Here is a 21,551-nt window from a genome sequence, read left to right on the forward strand (position 1 = left end):
TTGTCAGGAATGGGGTGGAGACTCAGTTCTCATAATCAGGATGCAATACTTCCTGCATGCTGGCTCAGTGTCAGCACATGCAGCCTGTCATCACAGAGGCATTGTAAAGGTGCTGACTACACAACCCACTAGCAATTACCAAATGACTTTGCAGGTGACCTAGTTTTCTCCTGGTTCTGCACTGCCAGTACTAACTCTCATGTATAATTCTTTAAAATCTGATTTCCAAGAACATATTTTGTGTTTATTGTATATTTTGGTAGAAAACATTTACAGTTGGGTCAGTTGTCTCATTTGGGCATCACATCTACTAATTTCTGTTCCATTAGGGTAATTTCTTCATTTGTATGTTTGTTTGTTTTGTTTTAGGGTACAAAAACAACTAGGCTCACACACATCCATGTCGGAATAATTTGTTTGAGGTGGTGTTCCCCCCCCCCCCCCCCCCCTCTCTCTCTCTCTCTCTCTCTCTCTCTCTCTCTCTCTCTCCCCCTCTCCTCAAGTGTACATGGTCATGTGAGGTGAGTTGTCACAAAGTCACAGCTGGTTACAGAGTAGAAATTTCATTGAAGTATCATTGTCCACTTTGCTGACACTTCAGAATGACAGCTACCAGTACCTTGTACTGCCTGTTGTCCACCAACACTATTTAATCATAATCCTAAGCAACTGCTGTTCCACATAGTGAAGGAGGAGTGACACTCCAAATCATACAACATATCTACTCACTTGGCATTATTAGTATAAGCCTTGGAATGCTTCGTGGAAATCTGTATTAGAGGTACTTCTTGGATACAGTCTTCAGTAGTTTATTGTAGTATTATGTTAATTCCAACAATCAAAATATGTTGTACTTTAAAAATAAATGTTCACCAAAATTTGCTGCCTATGAAGAACAAATGTTCACTTATGCATCATTTCTGAAAACCACAGAGTCAAAACACTTCTTTCCATGTAAGTCCCTGTTTGTTGTGTATCAGTATTATTTTGCTAGAATATTAATGTTGCCTATACTTGTACATGGTGCCGTACAAAGTGAAATGTACTTGGTGCAGTTGCATTTTTGTTAATGTCTAATCAGAATGTGAGATAATTTATACAAGTTACTCAGGTTTGGAACATATGTAGGCTGCAATAACGCACTGTACACAGTGCAATACCTTGCACCTATCTCCAAACAATCACTCAATGTGGGTTCAGATATATTTTACCATACTCATTATGTTTTAACTATATACAGCAGTGCATATGTATATCATTACCCATGCAAATGTTTTTTTTTCAGCAAAATAACACTCTAAGAATAACTAAGAATACACTGTTCTGAAAAAAACCTCCTTACCATCGCCACTATGACTGTCAACTGTTACCAAGTACGATTTTCACACTTATTATACCTATGTTTGATTCAACCTCAGGTGAATGTGAGTGGCAGCTGGGGCCTCGCCTGTGAGGCATGTGGGCTCATGCAGAGTTTGAACTTGGTTGTCCGCTAATCTGTAAACAATCTAATATTCTGGGTGCATTGCCCACCATAGCATTAACATGGGAAAGCAATCCTGGGTGTGCTCTATAAGTAATACAATGCAGCTCACCTCTACCATGCAGATGCTCGCCTTGCAAGGGTCCTTCAACAGCCATATCTTAAGCTATTGACAGTACTAAGACACTCATATGCACTTCATGACAATGTATGCAATGGCACATCCCATTCACTGTCATTATCCTGTCAAATATGATGTGAATCCCCATCACTAGCTTCATTAGCAACATCACTGTATTTGTTATCTTATCTTCTGATGTTGGAAATGTTGTCATCAGCATTATTACACTCTCTACAACACCCAGATGTGGTTAGTAAAACAAACAGCCTTTTATATCGTTCAGTATCAATGAACATTCAACTACACCGAACACAGAATACCTAAAGTTCTCAAATTTACATATGGGGTGTCCCAGTAGGAATGGTCAGTATTCAAGGATATGACAGAACTGAACATCATGGCAAAAATGTATACTTAACATGTTCTAAAATGCTCACCTTAAGAGTTATGAGCACTTGTTCATCTTTGCTACTGTGGAACACATCTCCTCTACTGAACAAGTGATTATAGCTCATCAGGTATTCATTTCAGTGCCCATGTTAACTAAACATTTTTTTCTTGTTTTGGTCCATACTGTCCCCTCCCAAAATATGGAAAGCAAAGAGCTTGCAGTAGAAGAGATTTGTTTTATAGTACCAAAAATGAGTAAGTGCTCATAACTCTTAAGTTATGCATTTTAGGGCACTTGTTTATTTGACATTTTTGCTTTGAATGCTCATTCCTGTGATATACCTGAATACTAAACATTACTCCTACAACATCCTTTATACAAACTTCTAGCTTCCTCTGTTCTGCAATACACTACCTGATCAGGAGTATCCAGACACCAATTAGTGGACATTACTATGGAGTGTATTTAATCTTCACATTTATGACAGCTTGAACTCTGCTGAGAACACTTTCAATGAAGTGTCTGAATGCTTGTGATGGAATGACAGTCTAATCTTTCTCAAGAGCCAAAACCGGATAAGGTAGTGATGCTGGACACTCAGGTCTGGAGCAAAATCATTGTTTCAACTCATCCCAAAGGTGTTCCATTCAGTTCAGGTTAGGAATATGTGCAGGCAAATCTATATCAGGAATGTCATTGCCTTGCAGATGCTGATTATTGCAGGGTGAATTGTTGTGCTGATACAAAGAGTCATTGTTCCAAATTGTTCCTCTATTGGACACAGTACACAATGCTGCAAAATATTGCCATATTCTTCTGTATTTAGGTTTCTTCAAAACAATATGGGGACCACACCCTAACCATGAAGAACACCCCCATACCATAACACCATCCAGTCAGTACTTCACAGTTGGCACTACACATGATGGCAGGCTATGTTCAAGGATTCACTGAACCCAAATCCTGCCATCAGATTAACACAGGATACAGCATGATTCATCTCCCTAAATCACTCATTTCCAGTCATACACTCTCCAGTGACATCATTCTTTACACTACCTCAAGTCTCACTTGACACTGACTACAGAAATGTGTGGGTTGTGAAGAACTGCTCAACTATTGTACTCTATTGTTTTTAAATCCTTACACACAGTCATTGTGCTAGTCATACTGCTGGTAGTACTTTGAAACTTTTGAGAGATTCCTTCTGCTAACTACATGCAATTTTTTACAACCACCTTCCACAAAGCTCAATGGTCCCTGTCTCTCAGCACATGGGGTCTACCTCATTTTGGTTTAACTGTGGCCATCCCTTCATGTTTCCACTTCACAATCACATCACTAACAATCAATTTGGGCAGCTTTATAAGGTTTGAAATGTTCCTAATGAATTTGTTACTCTGATAACATCTGATGTTCAGAGTCATTGTGCTCTCCTGCTGTAAAGGGCCTGCATCCAAACAAATACATTTGCCTCAAATATCAAGGCTGTATGAGAGGGACTGGCTGACATGGGAAGGATGGCAGCTATCAAAATGTAAGTACTGTCCTGTGTTAGTAGGTTTAATTATATTTTTACAGTTATCATTCTCTCCATGTCAGATGTTCCCTCCCATACAGCCTTGGCATTCATGGCAAACATATTTGTTCAGATGTAGGCTCTTTACAGGAAAACGCTACCATTCTCACTTCAACCTTCACTGGATGTAATTACCCCACCAGCTCAGTTAAAAAGCAGATTTCCCAGGCTGTCACATCCAATCCTAGCACTGCTGATCCCTCCAAAAAACAGAGGAATTCACAACCCCAGATCTACGACATTTCTGAAATGGAGTAAAATTTGTGTAATGGTGTCTCCCTCCACCCACTCAAGCATTTGAGAGAGGATGTAAAAAATGAACAAAAAATCGATTTATCGAAAATGTGTTCATTTTGTAGTGCACATGTTTCTAAAGGTTGATATATAAAACATATACGTCCAAGAAAATGTCAGACATCTTATTTGGTTTTAAGTGTGCCAAAGTGCAGTGCCACACCTCTGCACACAGCATTCTCTATTGCATGTCATTGTATTTCACTCTGTGGAATCTAAATGTGTGTATTTTGTAATGGTAGCCATCAGACCTATATTTAGGACAGTGGAAATTAAAATGTGCTGTGGTGGCTTTCCTGCTCCTTGTCAGCTACTTTGACATTCCACTATCCTTAAAAAAACTCACAATTAATGCTGGGTGGGATTATTTGTGACCAGGAGAAAAAGAACTCTATAGAAAATTTGCACTCTTTATTGCCTGTTAGCTAAGAACTTTCTGTTTTGTGTGACATAAAATTAAATATAGGAAACATAAAACCAGTAAAGACAAGATACAGGTAAGATAGTACACATTTCTTCAATCCTTAGATCCCAGCATTTTTTCTCTCACTCTTGCTACAGCTTTACATGGCATACTTTCCTTTATGCACAAGAATCTATTACCTTATCAAATTTTGTCAAACGTTTTGTTACACGAAAAACCAAAATTTCACTGTCTGATACTGAAAAAGCTGTTAATATGAATAGTACCCAGGACTGGTGTGGTTTCTCAATTTTATTACATCTATTTTGTGACTGTCTGCTAGGTAAAATGAAATAAGCTTTTCTAATATTGCAGCAATAGTAACACACACCAAATAATTGATTCTGTTTTGACACAAATGGTTATTTTTAAAACCCCATTTACATAAATAACATGACTGAATACAATTGATGAGGTTCCAGTATCAAATGCCTATTAGGCCTACTACAAGTAAAAAGTTTTATGTTGGGAAATAGTTTCATATTTCATTCATATTCTTCAGTTTCTCAAGCATAGGTCTTAAAATTAGTAGTAGTAAAAAGTTTTTATACAAACTTGGAATCTTCATATTTTTCCATATAATTTGTGTGATTTAACCCTTTCTTCTCCTTCCTCGTTCTAACAAACGATCTTGTCATCACTAATTCTGTAGCTATTTCTGCCGTTGCCAAAACTTATTCTCCTGTTAACTTCATCAAACCTGCCAGACTCAGCAGTTATCCTGTGTTTATTCTCCAATTAGGCATTATTACATGTTCGTACAATGCATTTTTCATGCTATTCCAAGAATAGAACTTCCGTGGCTGCTAAACAGGAACTGGACAACTGGCCCTTAGTAGTGAAGGAATCTGGCCAAAATTTTTCTATCAAAATTTCATTTTCTTGGATACACTGAGAAGATAGTATGTAATTTTTCTTATCTGTTAGTCTTGTTAGTGGTTTATTTCCACTCTGGTAGTCTGACTCTATGCATTTCACTATAATTATAACATTGCTTATCACATGCATACCATCAACCACATAAACAAACAATGATTGGTATTTACCAGTTCAAGTTTATTCAGCTCAGATTGTATAGCACTGTCCCCTTTTGTCTGTGGAATTTTTTTTTTTTTATTTCTTGGTACAACAGGGATTTCCCTGGCAGAGACATCACGTACACTATGCACACACTGAAAAATCACAACGTGGTTCTCATCCCCTAAAATTGCCACCCCTTGGATCTTGGGGTGGAAATACATCTCTTTTCACTCAGTGTTATCCTGGTCAGCTACTTAGACAAGGCTATGACTCTGTAAAATATTGCTCTGAAATTAGGTCCCTTCTGCCTGATATTTTGCCCATCACACATAGAAAAGATTTTAGTTGCCCTCCCAATCTCCGCAGTGTCCTTGTCAGACCCTATGCTCCTTCTGCACCCATTTCCCTACCCTGTGGCTCCTCTCCCTGTGACTTTACCAGCCCTGTAACTGGCAAAACATATGATATCAAAGAAAGAGCCATCTCAGGAATGACACACGTTGTGTACCAACTGTTATGTCAACACTGTTTGGCATTTTACATTGACATGACTACCACCAGATTATCAGTTAGGATGAATAGGCATAGTCAGAGGGTGTATAATGGCAACACACAATATCCTGTTGCAGAACATGTTCTACAACATCACAGTTGTGACCTCAGTGCATGTTTCACTACATGTGCCATCTGGATTCTTCCCCAAGGCACCAGTTTCTCAGAATTCTGCAGATGGGAATTGGCATTACAATATATCCTTGGTGCTCACCACCCATCTGGCCTTAATTTTGTTTAATTTCTTCAGTCTCAGCATTTCTCTCAGTAACTTTTCCTTTATTCATTCCCTTTCAGTTTTCTATATCTTGTATTATCTGACCTGTGTATTTTTTTCCCACCAGCACATCTACCACATACAATGCACTTAGGTTTCTGCTCTTATTAACTTGTGCACAATGTTTTGTCAGTAATCTTGGTCTTGCATATTACCTATCCTCCATCTTTCAGCTCCCAGCTTTGAATATCTCATCTGGTGGAGTCCCAAACAATTGGTCTTTCCTTCTCATCCTCTCCTGGAAGTCTCCCCTGACCCGACGTACTGGGCAGCTTTTCAGGCACTCTCCCCCTTTTCTAAACCTCACTAGTCCTCCTCCTTCACCCACCTTCCTCCCCCTTCTGCTTTTCTACCAGAAGAGGTCACTGGCTCCAAAAGTTTGCAAATTTCGTTATCTTTAGACATGTTCTCTCCTTATGCCTTTTGGTGAATGGGCTTTTCCATCTATCCATTTTCATTATATTTTCAAAAATTGATAATTTTCTTTGGTAAATTAGAACATAAATACATCATCATACCAGGAAACTGGTTCTAAGTCACAACAAGAAAGTTTTTGCAGCTGCAAAGAAAGTCACAACAAGAAAGTTTTTACAACCGCAAAGAAGAAAACGGCAATCAGCCATGGTTAATAATGCTGTTTATTGACACAAGTGGTGCTGTTATTGGTTCTGAATTGACAGGTGCATCTTCACATTTATGTTAAAATTGTTATGTACATTTTTTGCTGGCTGCTTTTTAGCAACTAATGTAAACAAAAGCAAATGTAATGTAACTGTGTGCAACCATCTGAAGATTAACATGTTGATTTGAAACATAATAGTGCTAAATGTGTAATGAAAAGCATTATTAATTGTGACTGGTTGGTGTTTTCTTCTTTGCAAGAATCATCGTGTATTCTGTACTCAACTACAGTCTCAAAAATGCCAGTTTGCGACAAAATAACGGAAGAAAATATTTGTTCCAAGTTGCATCAATGCTGAGGCTCTACATTTAATTTGTGGTATTACAAGTACAGAAATACAGCATTAGGTGTTTTAACTATTTGGACTGTACTTAGCAAAAACCACAATCATGGAATCACAAAACAAGCACAGCTTGGCACAAAGACCATGTGCTATCCACTAACCGATGTGTGAAAGACCTCCTCCACAATTTAGCACCTGCATCACGTCTAAGGACATGCAACAGAGTACTGAGAACACAATAGCACTGAAAATGTGTTTTGTGAAAAAATGGCTCTTACAATATTTTTTGTTATTGTAGTAACACGATTCACGTTTCCGTCGCACTTCACCTAGTGTCGACTGGGAACTGTCTGCTAGACCTGCCTGATGTGAACTGACTGGGCATGGCCTGTGCTGCTTGAGTTGTTGTTCCGCCGGCAGAGGGCGCGGCCGAATTCTCGCGTGCCCTCTGGTGGACGGGACTTTACTTGCGGCAATTACTGTCCGTGATGCGCCGTGCTGATGTGCGCCTCCCGCAATCTTTCTGGTGGCTACTGCACTCCTCCTCCTTCAGGGGGTGAAGCCACTGTAATCCACTGCATTGGAAGGTGGAGCGTCGTGCAGTAGCGATGACCTCCACTTCCATTGGAAGGCTGGAGTCAAGGGGATCTGCCAATCCTTGAGCCGGAACCTTCGAATACGGTTGGAAGTGACCCACAGGAAGAGGGCCCCCATCATCCCACCACCGGAGCCCAGGACAGAACGAGCAACAAGCTGTCGAACTCCGGATCCCCGTCCACCTCGGGAGGGGCAAGACCCAGTGGTGGGGACGATGGGGAAGGGACAACCACAGGTGAACCAGCCTCCTGAGAAACCGGTCCTGTTAGGGGGGCCAGCTCTCGCCGGGGCATCTCTAACGATGGTGAGGCCAGTGCTGGAGCTACTGGAGGCCACCAAGGCTGAGAACCATCGCAGAGTGGCGGAGTCACAGGTGGGAGTGGCAGTAGCGTCTCCTGAGAAAACAACACGGGTGCTGGCAATGGGGAAGCCGGCGCCCAAGGGGTTGGAGGGTGGGTGCCCAAACGTGGACGTAGCTGATTTTGGTGACGAGGTACCTCCTGGTCCCCCACCTGCAAGGTATAGAGCCGGCGGCCATTGCAGCGCAGGACCACTGCCGGTATCCAACTCGGATTGCGACCAAACCCACGTGCCCAGACCAACATACCTGGTGGAAAGCCGGGTATCCTGTTTTGCGAAGACTGGCGAGCACCAGGCTGGAGGAGGTGCAGCAGAGTCCAAGGTTGGCACCCATGAAGGAGCTCTGCGGGGCTGCGTTCTCCCATCGGTGTGGTTTGGTATGCCGTCAGGAAAAACGTCAGCACCTCCTCCGCAGGAGATTCATGCAAATACTTTTTCATCTGCGTCTTAAATGTGCACACCATGCGCTTGGCTTCCCCATTCGATTGTGGATGAAAGGGGGGAGAGCAAATGTGCCAAATACCGAAGCGCCTACAAAATCCTGGAAGGTCTGCGAAATAAACTGAGGTCAATTGTCCGATACCAGGGTGACTGGCAGACCTTCCACAGAAAAGATTTTTGCTAGTGCCTGGATTGCAACTTCTGAAGGGGTTGAGGAGCAGCAAATCACCTATGGGAATCGGGAATAAGTATAAATGACAATGAGTCAAAAGTCATTGAGAAACGGGCCTGCAAAATCGATGTGAACACATTCCCATGCCTGGGTTGCACGGGGCCATGAAGAGAACGCTGACCTGGAAAACGCCTGTTGGCTCGCACACTGGGAACAGGCGGCCACCAAGTGCTCAATTTCTCTGTCAATACCAGGCCAGTACACAAGTCTGCGAGCCAAGGTTTTAGTATGGGAAACAACCCAGTGCCCCTCATGTAATAATGTGAGGACCTCCCTTCACAAACTTGCAGGAACAACCATGCGAGGAGCTGTATCATCAGTAGCCAGAAGGAGAACTCCTTCCAAGACTGAGAGGCGGTCTCGTAGAACAAAATAATTATGAAGAGGGTCCGAAGCCCGACCTGGAGGTTGGGACGACCACCCCTGCTGTGCTGAACGAGGTGAACTACTTGCTGGAGAACCGGGTCAGCTGCCGTTTCCCTGGTGACTCTAGAACTAGTGATCGGGAAGCCATCAATCGCTTCGGGGCACACCACATCCAAATGAAAATGCATAATCTCCTCCCGATTGAACTTAGGATCCAGGCCCACCGGAAGACGGGAAAGAGCGTCGGCATTGGCATGCTGTCCAGTAGGGTGAAAATGAATGTCATAATGGTACTTAGAGAGGAACAAGGCCCAGCGCTGTAGTCTGTGGGCCACACTATTCGGAATCTGAGAGGCGGGGCCAAATAACAATATTAATGGCTTATAGTCAGTGATTAACTGAAACTTCGTGTCATACAAGAAAGGGTGAAACTTGGTAACAGCATAGACAATGGCCAAAGCCTCTTTTTCCACCTGGGAGTAATGGGCCTGCGTGGGACTAAGAGTTTTAGATGCAAATGTCAGTGGCTGTTTGGAGCCATCCGCATTTCAATGGGCCAGGACCGTCCTCACCCCATACTGCGAAGCATCTGTAGCCAGGACCAACGGCTTATTGGGGTCAAAAGTAGCCAAACAAGGCGCTGACGTGAGGAGGCCCTTCAACGAGGTGAACGCTCGCTTACATGCAGGCGACCAATTAAAAGGAACACCCTTGCGCAGAAGGCAGTACAGGGGGCGGGCTATGGTGGAAACCCTGAGAATGAACCAGTGGTAATAGGCAATCTTGCCTAAGAAGGCTTGTAACTCCTTCAGCGAAGCGGGCCACGGAAGGTTGATGATACCTTGGACCAAACTTCCTAGCAGCTGGATGCCATGCCGAGAGATGGTGTAGCCCACATACTCAATGGACGGTTGGAAGAAGTTCGACATACGCAGGTTGCAACGCAGGCCTACGACCCTGAATTTGAGAAAGAGGGTTCAAAGGTTGTGCAAGTGTTCCTTCGTGCTGCGGCCTGTGACAGTTATATTGTCCAGGTAATTAATACAATGAGGGATTGTCAACGTGACATGCTCAAGATAACACTGAAATATTGCCGGAGCACTGGATATTCCGCAGGCCAACCGCTGGTATTGGTAAAGGCCAAATGGGGACATTGACGACCGCCAGCCGTTTGGAGTCCTCATCAAGTAGTATCTGATGATAAGCCTCCGAAAGATCGATTTTCGAAAAATATTGGCCTCCCGCCATGGTGGAGAACAATTCATCAGAACGAGGCAAGGGATAGGTGTCCACCACCAATTGGGAATTAATGGTAGCCTCGAAATCGCCACAAAGACATAATTTTCCGAGGGTTTCCTGACAATAACGAGGGGTGAAGCCCACTCACTAGAAGAAATGGGAAGAACGACCCCGAGGGCTGTCAGCCAGTCTAGCTCTGCTTTTACCTGAGGGCAGAGAGCCAAGGGGATCTACCTTGCTCATAGAAAATGCAGGCGAGCCGACGCCTTCAACATCAAGTGAGCTTCAAAGTCTGAAACTTGCCCCAGGCCCTCCTCAAAGATATCCTTAAAGTCAGAGATCAAAGATTCCAATGATTGATAGGGAATGTCTTCGGAGACCAACTGTATGGTGTCTGCGATAGAAAAACTGAAAACTTGAAAGGCATCCAACCCAAAAAGGTTAGCGGAGCTCGCATCACTGACAACAATAAAAGTAAGAGGCCGAGTGACTGATTTGTAAGTAACGTCGGTAGTGAATTGACCCAGTAGGGGAATGAACTGGTTACCATAACCGCATAGACGCTGGTAAACTGGCGCCAACGGGGGCGACCCAAGGTCGGAATAAATTTGTGCATTCAACAAGGAAACTGCTGCACCCATATCTACTTGCAGCTGTAATTGGCATGACCGAACCGACACCTCGATAAAGAGTTTGTGTGCCGACGTGTTGGGAGCCTGGCCCAATGAAACTTCCTGGATGTCAACGTCCATGTCCTCTGTACCTGCTTCCTTCGATTCTTTTGAAGCTGAGCGCAGACTTTAGCAATGTGTCCTTTTTTATTACATTTGCGACAAACAGCCCAACACTGGGGGCACTCTGACCAATCATGATGTATATAACATGACACACAGGACAGTAACAGGGGCCGGCAGCCGGATTGTACCGCTCGCACGTCATCCACCCTGGACACCCTGAACCGCCGCGACGTCGCACCATGCTTCCAACTGTTGACCTGCACCATGAGAGACTTCATACAATTAAGCAATGGACAGGACTTCCTCAAGGGAAGGGTCTTCCAACTGCAGGGCCCATTGCCGGACCTCCCTATCGGGGGCCGAACGAACAATGATGTCGCACACCATAACGTGGGCATACGACTCTCGCGACTGCTCTGTGACAAAATGACACTTGCCACTAAGACAGAGCAGGATAGCGGCCCATGCCCGGTAAGACTGATGGGGCTGTTTCTTGCATTGATAGAACTCGACCCTAGCCACCACAACATGCATGTGATTGCGATAATATGAAGACAGCAATGAACACAATGCATCAAAAGACAAGGACGACGGTTCCTGCAACATCGCTAGCTGCCGCAAAACTTGATACAGCAAGGGAGATATCCAAGACAAAAAAAGAGCATGACATACCTCTGAATCTGCAACATGAAACACCTGGAAATGCTGCTGAAGGTGATGTTCATATGCGTCCCAATCCTCCGCCGTCTTGTCTTACAGGGGAAAGGGAGGAGGGAACGGCGCTGGAGCAGACTGCGTGGAGAGCAACGCCGGAAGCACTTGTTTCATGGTAGCCATGAGCTCCATCTGCTGCTCAACCAAAACCCGCACTAAATCCTCCATGCCATGGATAAGCTGCGAAACCGGAACGATGATGCAACATGCGGAAGAATGATCTACTCGTCGCCAATTGTGTAGTAACACGATTCACGTTTCCGTCACACTTCACCTAGTGTAGACCGGGAACTGTCTGCTTGGCCTGCCTGATGTGAACTGACTGGGCACGGCCCATGCTGCCTGAGTTGTTGTTGTTCTACCGGCAGAGGGCGCAGCCGAATTCTCGCGTGCCCTCTGGTGGACGGGACTTTACTTGCGGCGATTACTGTCTGTGACACGCCGTGCCGATGTGCACCTCCCACGGTCCTTCTGGTAGCTACTGCAGTTATCACTCTTCCTTTGTTGAAAAATGAAATCATAATCATACTTCATAATTAAATACAGTAATCCTTTGAGATGTATACTATTGCAAGAAAGACTGCATTCCATTTTTGCATGGGAGAGCTATTAATATTCTTAATGCGTTTGAAGTTCTTTTACCTCATGATTTTTGCCCATTCCCTTTCATCCTGGGTGGCCAGCATATATCTCAGTTCTGCTTAGCACCTTACAGCTTTCCTGCACAGTTTCTCGAAAGTAGAACCTCAAAGACAAAAAAATCAGATCTGAAATTAGTAACGTGAATGAGTAACATATCAATATAAAGTCTAATGTCATTGATTGTTTATATCGTCCCACATTTGGATAGATTATGAATTTAAAGTAGATCAGTTTCGAAGCTTGATAATGTTATATTCCCTTACACTATGGGCAGTTTTGATCTCAAGCTAACTGAAGTAATCTGATTGTAAATCATTCACCACTTGACCATTAACATGTATTGCAAAAGGAAGCTCATCTGTCTACAAACTGCCCCAGACTACAGTGTTGGTAGGTTGTGTAGATTGCCATATAGAATTCTGAGGCTGTACGTAATTATTGTTGCATTAACAATCATGTCTGTCTGAGTTTTCGCAGTGCCTGGCCAACTTAAAGTGGTTTTTGTCCTTTGCAAAGAATGTAAACAGTATTTCTGCAATTAATTCAACACCTCTCTTCAGCTACAATAATCATTGTTTAGTAATGATAATGTGATGATTATTATTAGAAAGAAATTAATTGTTTCTTACAGATGCAGAAATACCAATGGCAGCTTCATCTGTGACACAAATGTCAACTGTCCTCAAGGATATAAGAAATCACTTTCTGGGGAGTGTGAAGGTGAAGCACATTTAAGAAAAACACTGCCTGACAAAAAACAGGAAAGCACCCAGAAGAAATGGTTGGATGTCAATGTAACTTTGTACATGTACACACCGTTGGTCGCATATGTAAATGATTAGATACGCAATTCTCTCTGACTGGTAGAACAGGCACCAGAGTGAATTGTGTTTGTTAATATATAGTGTTGTTACCAGGCCTGGTAGGATATATAAGCATCATAAGTTGAGTTATCACTGTGAAGGACACGGACATACTGGATACTCATGTCAGACAGTGTTATCAGCACCTGACAGACTTTGAAAGGAGCCTCATTGTACGTCTCCATTTGCCTAGCTTGTCGAATTGTACAGTTTCCAGATTTGTAGGGCATTTGGACAGGACAGTGGCAGGATGTTGGAGTGCATGGGAACATGAAAGCAGACATACTTATTGCCAAGATTCTGTTCAGCCACATCTAACCACCACAAGGAAGGAGCACCACATTATGCACCTGCCATCCTAGAACAAGTAACGGACTACTTGATATGTTCTGTGTCATCCCACACCATTTGCTGGAGATTATCAGCAGCCCAACTAGAGAATTACTCCCAAGCATAGGCTGTCATTAACATTACAACACAGGTGAATACATTTGAAGTGGTGCCATGATCAGGAAACATGGACTGCTGATAAATGGCTTTGCATTGTGTTCAGTGATGAATCACAGTTCTGCACTACCTCGTGTGTCCGTTGTCGGCAAGCACGGCAGCGACCTGGGGTAAGGTTCCATTCCTGTTGTGTTTTGGAGAGCCACAGTGGTGTCACTCCTAGTGTCATGATATGAGTAGTGACTTCAGGTTACAACTGATAGTGACTGAGGGAACTCTGATGGCACAAAAATGGTACATCACAGACATCCCATGTCCTCAAGTGTTCTCTCTCATGTGACAGTTTTGTGTTTCACCTCTCAACAGGACAATGGTTGCCTACACATTGCAAGTGTCTGTATGAACTGTCTCAATGATGTTCAGGTACTTCCATGGCCAGCAAACCCCAGGTCTGTCCCTGATAGAATCCGTGTGGGACCAGCTTGACTATGAACTCAGTCCCAGTCACACTACCCAGGATATCGAGGACCAGTATCAACAGTTGTGGGCTAGCTTGCCTCAGGAGAGGATACAATGGCTTTATAGCTCCCTTACCAACCAAGTCAGTGCCTGCATCCAGGCCAGAGTGATTTTAACATCATACTGATAATTGGTTCATACTACTAAATTATATGTAAATTTGATTCAGTTTTGTAATCATTGAACTAATGTCACACACCCCCTGAACACAAGAAGTTTCATTTTGTTTTCTCATCATCTTCTGGATGCTTTACTGTTTTTTTAATGCTGTAATAACATAATGATATATCAGAATATATATGGCTTTTTATTGGTTTCCTTTAGGTTAAATGTGTTGCTTCAATCATTTATGTTCATGTGTGATCATATACAACAGTTTTAGCTTCTGCTAGCCATAAGTGGCAACTAGTTGCTTCACTTAAAATGAATTTTAGCTAGGTGATGTAAGTGAAAATAATATTAAATGCCAGAATGAGATTTTCACTCTGCAGCGGAGTGTGCACTGATATGAAACTTCCTGGCAGATTAAAACTGTGTGCCCGACCGAGACTCGAACTCGGGACCTTTGCCTAGGATCGCAGGAGAGCTTCTGTAAAGTTTGGAGGGTAGGAGACGAGATACTGGCAGAAGTAAAGCTGTCAGTACCGGGCGCCAGTCGTGCTTCGGTAGCTCAGATGGTAGAGCACTTGCCCGCGATAGGCAAAGGTCCCGAGTTCGAGTCTCGGTCGGCCACACAGGTTTAATCTGCCAGGAAGTTTCAATATTAAATGCTTTAAATATAGTGCAGTTAAATAGGTGTGAACACTTAAATCAAATTTTAACCAGCTTACATAAGTAAAAATAATTGCAACTGGTTTAAAAAGATTTCAGTCAGAAATAAATGTGAAATTTTAGGAGCTCTATCTATATTTTCATTCATGAGGCATTACATGTTGCAAAAAAGTAGTTTTTCTTAGTGTTAATAAAAAATTACAGACACTAATAACGATAACAATGAATGAGGAAACCATATTTCCATCTGTTTTTGTCATTTGTGCAACATGTGGCATCCTGCTTTGTTTCCTGGCATTATTTTGACTGGCAAAGCTGATCCAAAGTCTTTCCTGAGCCCAAGTTCATGAAACACCTCCATAGGCCCATGGTCATGAACGAAAATAGAGTGAGGGAGATACTGATGGCTTCCTCAGAGGATGCCATTACCATCACTTTCAACATTAAGCAACTTGACTTCTGTGCAGACACTGGTTGGAATGGAATAGTGGTCAGGTGCTAAATTCCAGCAAAAATTGTGGTAGCAAACTGAAGGCCTCTGACTGATACTGTGGTATTTGAAGCCCCACTGAATTTATTTACCAGAGTCAAGACTGTGGTGTCTGATGTGACCATCATCCATGTGATGTACAGAAAGTTGAAAGAGTCACCACTTGGTTGTGGACACAAGTGATACCAATCCCAGAGTACTCAATCAATATCAGCATTGATGCCAGAAAAAGAAATGTGCCACCTGGCCAGAGTTTTCTTTTTTCTATCCCCCAGTGAGATGGGTGGTGCAGGTGTAATCACCAGCTGAAGGGCATTTGGAATGTCACCTTACATTCTGTATCTTCTGTTTACAGCAGAATGAAGCTATAGTTCTCATTTAGGTGATAGTGGAGTGAAAAATATGTTGTGGTAGGTGATCTGAACATCAATGCCAGACATACTTGACCACTGTTCAAAGTACTCACTATGAGAATTTCACCACTTTGAATACTGAACAGTAAAATTAGCTAATGTGTGCTGAAGACTGTCATCCAATAATTCTTCATACAAGACTAACTGTTTATGAGGGCACACATAAAAGGTGTCACTGTTGTTGTGCTGAGCTGTGTGGTGGCACTGTAATGCAGTGAATGATTGTAAGTAATAAGAAACAGAGTACACCTACAGAGGCACTATGTTTTTTATCGAGGGAGTGTTGGCTTAAAAAGTGTGATCAGCAGTTTTTGGTCTGTTATCAAATGTGATTGTGTTTCAAAAATAGTACATGAAATTTCTTAACTTAAAATTGATAGCTGCTGTCTTCTTCATTATCTGTAAGCAATTTAGTTATGTTTTAGAAGCATAAGCTATGGGCTTTTCCAACCCATCTGGAGTTTTATGCAGCAGAGCACTTTAGCAACTAGAAAGCTTTGTTGCATGGTACATTCCAGGTACATTTTGTATCTTTACATCAAAACTGATTCTAAGAGTAGGAAATTTTGTGTGTTTATACTCTTTAATCTTATGAATAGGAAAGTTGCTACTCACCATATAGTGGAGATGCTGAGTTGCAGATAGGCACAACAAAATGACTGGCGCAATATAAGCTATCCACACGCATACACACACACACGCATATGCAACTCACACACTCGTGACTGCAGCCTCTGGCAGCTGAGGCCACACTGGCTTCAGCTGGCAGAGGCTTCAGTCATGTGTGTGTGAGCTGCATATGCTTGTGTGTGTATGTGTGTGTGTGTGTGTGTGTGTGTGTGTGTCATATATTTCTGACAAAGGCCTCATTGGCCGAAGCTTATATAGGGTAAGTCACTAACTATTGCCACCTAGAATAACTCTGAATGTATGATAGTAGATGAAATGCTTGTGGGACAAATGTTGCATGGGATAACGGCGGCCATAATATGACATTGGGATTTTTGTTGCTAGGTGGGGTCGCTTCAGAGATATGAAGGTCAACTTTGTTTTTTTAAATGGGATGCTATAGTTTAGTACTTATTTTCTGATAGCGGCCATCGAGACAAATCTAGTCATGTGTAACAGTAAGGTCTTTGAAGGTCACAAAGGTGGCATGAACATCGGTTTACAGAAGGTGTTTGAAGTTATGACCATTGGTGTCAATGCAGTGCTGCAATCTTCTTATCTTGAATTGAGTGGTATTCCTTATCACTTCAGCACTTATCGAAGCACGTGCTCTGACAATTCTCTCTTATGTATCGTGAAAATAGTAAATATTTGTCGAATACAGCATATCCCTCTAACATGCCATTGACAAGTAAACACTGTTCAACGGGTTTGGAATACAACACTAATAGGAATGGTAAGACGAGTATCTTCGAATCAAGTGAATGTGAATGATATATTCCTTCGAAGAACAAGTCGATATGCTTCTCATTTACGAAGAATGCCAACGAAATTCAGTGAGAGCTAGACTTATATGCTGAAAGATAGCCTCAATGTGCTCACCCTACATATCGTACATTTAAATAAGTGTATGATAAATTGAGAGAAACTGGATTTTTAACTCATCGGAAACATATCCAGCAAAGGAAAGTTACTAACGAGGAAATGGAAATTGGTACTCTCGGCACTGTGGTTCAAGAACGTTGTGTTAATTCATGTCACATCACAAGGGAGTCTGGCTTGAGCCAGAGTAGTGTTGTTTGTGTTCTGCATCGCCATAAATATCATCCTTACCATATCAGTCTCCACCAAGAATTAACTGGTATGGATTATATGCGTTGCATTGAATTCTGCTGATCTGCTCAACTTCAGATACAAAGGGATGATAAATTTATTAATTTGATTTTATTTTCTGATGAGGCTACATTCATGAACCACACAAATGTTAATTTTCATAACATGCATTATTGGGCAACTGAAAATCCACGTTGGCTGTGGCAAGTTGCACACCAAAAACCGTGGTCAGTGAATGTATGGTGTGGGATTCTAGAGAACAGAATTATAGGCCTCTATTTCATTGAAGGAAATCTTAATGGTAGGATGTACACCACATTCCTGCAAGAAACATTAGGTCTGTTATTGGAAGAAATAACTGTAGGAACAAGGAACGGAATGTGGTATCACAGCGATGGGTGTCCGGCACATTTTTCACTGATGGCTACAAAGGAGCTGCAGAGACAATTCCCAAATCATTGGATTGGATGCAGAGGAGATGTGTTGTGGCTGGCTTGTTCACCTGACTTGATGCCTCTGGATGTTTTCTTGTGGGGATTTACAAAAAACATTGTTTATTATAAAGACGTTCCAACTACACCTTAAGATATGTGAGAGAGAATTGTCAGAGCATGTACTTTGAAAAGTGCCGATGTGATAAGGAATACCACTCAATCCATGATAAGAAGATTGCAGCACTGTGTTGATACCAATGGTCACCACTTCAAACACCTTCTGTAAATAGACGTTCATGCCACCTTTGTGACCATCGTTGACCTTCAAAGACCTTACTCTTACACATCACTGGATTCGTCTCAATGGCCCCTGTCAGAAAATAAGGACCAAACTATAGCATCATATATATATATATATATATATATATATATATATATATATATATATATATGAATATTATGAAAAGGAAAGAAGTTGCTACTCACCATATAGCCGAGATGCTGAGTCACAGATAGGCACAACAAGAAGTATGATAGCAGCTGAAAAGTCTGTGGGACAAACGTTTGCACACACTATCACACTATATATTCATATCTCTGAAGTGACCCCACCTAGCAATAAAAACACCAATGTCATATTATGGCCGCCATTGTCCTATGCAACTTAACTTTTGTCCCACAAACTTCTCAGCTCCTATCATACTTTAGGAGTTTTTCTTGATGGCAGTAGTTAGTGACTCACCCTACATTGTGACAGTCTTCTTGTTTTGCCTATCTGTGACAGCGTCTCTTCTATATGGTGAGTAGCAACTTTCCTTTTCATAATATTCTTACATTCCATCTTGGATTTTCCATTGGTTGATTGTTCCTTAATAATTTACTTTTTGTAGAAAAGATGGCAGGTAATCTGCATCTGACTGAAATACTTCCATTGTGGCATCTCTAAATATTATTTTGTGTAAATTATTCACTTGTTATGAGCATCATAATCATAATCGTCATCATCATCATCATCATCATCTATTTATCATCATCAGCCATATGACTTCTACAATTGCCTGAATGGTTCATGTAGACATTTCCACACATTATAACCTTCAATTTTGTGGGAAAGTTCTCATAGAATGTTGATACTTTTGGAGTAAAAATGACCACTCATCGAAACGCCATAAAGACACACACACTCACACACACACACACACACACACACACACACACACACACACACACACACACACACAGCTATACGTGTCCATGTTGATGCGTCATGTTTTCTAATTTTATCTATCCACCTTCCATAAAGTTATCATCTTGCTCTTTTCTTATCTCTTGGAATCCATCAAGGAACATCCTTGGTCTATCTGCCATCTCTTTCCCTTGCCTCATATGCCATCCACTTCCTCCTCATTGTTACTGTGGTCATAATTATATATACCACTCCTGTCAAGATCCATCTGTTTATTTTCATGTCTGTTCTAGTAATTCTCAACATCCAGTATTTCCATTACTCACTGAGCACCCCTTAGTTCTTGAATGGATTTCACATTGGAAGTCTATTTCTTACTGTGATAAATCTAATGTGTCAATGAACATTTATTGTGATCTTTCTGTTCTGAATTCATTGGAAGTTTAATTTTGAAAACTATTTAAGTTACCAAAAACACCCCAGGCCACTGTTCAGTTCACATTTTTTACTCAACATCCACTCACCATCAGCAGCCCTATATAAGAAAACTCATGAACTGGTTTCATGACCTTATATATAATTTGTACTATTTTGTCAATAGGGTGGCCGAGCGGTTCTAGGCGCTACAGTCTGGAACCGCGTGACCGCTACGGTCACAGGTTCGAATCCTGCCTCGGGCATGGATGTGTGTGATGTCGTTAGGTTAGTTAGGTTTCAGTAGTTCTAAGTTCTAGGGGACTGATGACCTCAGAAGTTAAGTCCCATAGTGGTCAGAGCCATTTGAACCATTTGTCAATATGTTGGTTATATGTTAATTTAGTTTATGATAACTTCCCTTGCTTGTTGTTGAAGTTTATCTACACTAGAGGAAAGCAGTACAGTGTCATCAGCAGAACTAGATGATTCAAACATGTTCTGTTAACATACAAGGTGAGGTGAAATTCGTGCACCCAGGCTTCACAGTGCCACTCCTCACATGCTAATGATAAAAAAATGTCTGTCACAAAATTTCATCAGGTGAGTACATCCAGCAGACAAAGGACGTTAAAGAGTGGCAGTCTGGCAACACTGTAACCACATATATGGTAACTACCTCCATTAGCACATATTTGTTGTGCTGTAGAGTTAGTGCAGTGGCTAGAGTTTTGAGTTAGCGTGCAGTAGGTTGATGGTTCAATCCTTGGTTGAGGCACATGGTAAATGTAGTCCCTGTGGTACAGTATCTGGCATATTACTAGTCAACAGTGATTGCAGCTTGTCCTCCAGAAAACATTTTCACTTACATACTACAGTCATAGGAATGGAAGATTGGTCAGCTTTGAAAGAAGCCCTTTTCATATCATGAGCATCAATTTATTTGCACCACTTCATCTATTAGATGCGGAACCAGTTTTTTTTGTACTCTTCTCCAATGGTCCCATAGATTAGTACCAACTATTATTCTTGCTTCATTCAGATCCATTACATTTCATTAGGGACTTATGTTACCGGTAGGACTAACAATGTGCTTTGCGAATAATGTCCAAACTCGGTTACTATTTGTATGTTTTATCACCATGTTCCCACTAATTATGCCTTTCAACATTGAGTCTGGTAACCACATGATGTTTAGTATGTATCTCAATGCATTGTTATTATTATTATTATTATTATTATTATTATTATTCTATTTATGAGATTGTGGAAAAATCATGTCTATTAACATTAGGGAAACAGTGCAATTCAAAACCAAAAATTTCACAGTTTCACAATTATCAGTGTCGGGATGAATCAGTCAGAACAGTATCTGTCAGAGGGGCAATGCACATTAGGTGGAACAGTGCGCAGGACTGATGGTGTGTTTATATTGTATGTGCTGTGCACCTGATGGAAACTAGTTGTGAAAGGAGTAACGTGTCTTTGGCAGACTCCAATGTACACGCGTACGTGTATCAAATTTTTTTCATTGTAAACCTCTAAACCAGTGTGGCAGACGTATACACAAACGATGAATATGTAGATATGCCTCATGTCCTTGGTGCATCTGATAACAGGGCTAGTGTTGGCGCTCATGAATATGCTGTTAGATATCCTCATCAAAGCCATCAGATAAAAATGTGTTTTGTCATCTGGAGTTGCGCCTTTGGGAGTCAGGTTCTCTCCTTCCAACATTGCGTGACAGAGGTCATCCGTG

General features: G+C 41.8%; 1 protein-coding gene across 4 annotated transcripts in view; it reads left to right on the plus strand.

The window, feature by feature from the left end:
* The window catches only part of LOC124722859 (fibulin-1-like), a 649,840-nt gene that overhangs the window by 385,780 nt on the left and 242,509 nt on the right, over positions 1-21,551 (plus strand). For 3 of the 4 annotated variants that reach the window (XM_047247987.1, XM_047247986.1, XM_047247988.1), the window contains one exon: positions 13,105-13,193. The exons of the other annotated variant lie outside the window; for it this stretch is intronic. In XM_047247987.1, coding sequence (XP_047103943.1) covers positions 13,105-13,193 — 89 coding nt within the window. The remainder of the gene's footprint in view (positions 1-13,104; positions 13,194-21,551) is intronic. 4 annotated transcript variants of the gene reach the window in all.

The sequence above is a fragment of the Schistocerca piceifrons genome, chromosome X (assembly GCF_021461385.2).
Source record: "Schistocerca piceifrons isolate TAMUIC-IGC-003096 chromosome X, iqSchPice1.1, whole genome shotgun sequence".
In the NCBI taxonomy this organism is placed as follows: Eukaryota; Metazoa; Arthropoda; class Insecta; order Orthoptera; family Acrididae; genus Schistocerca; species Schistocerca piceifrons.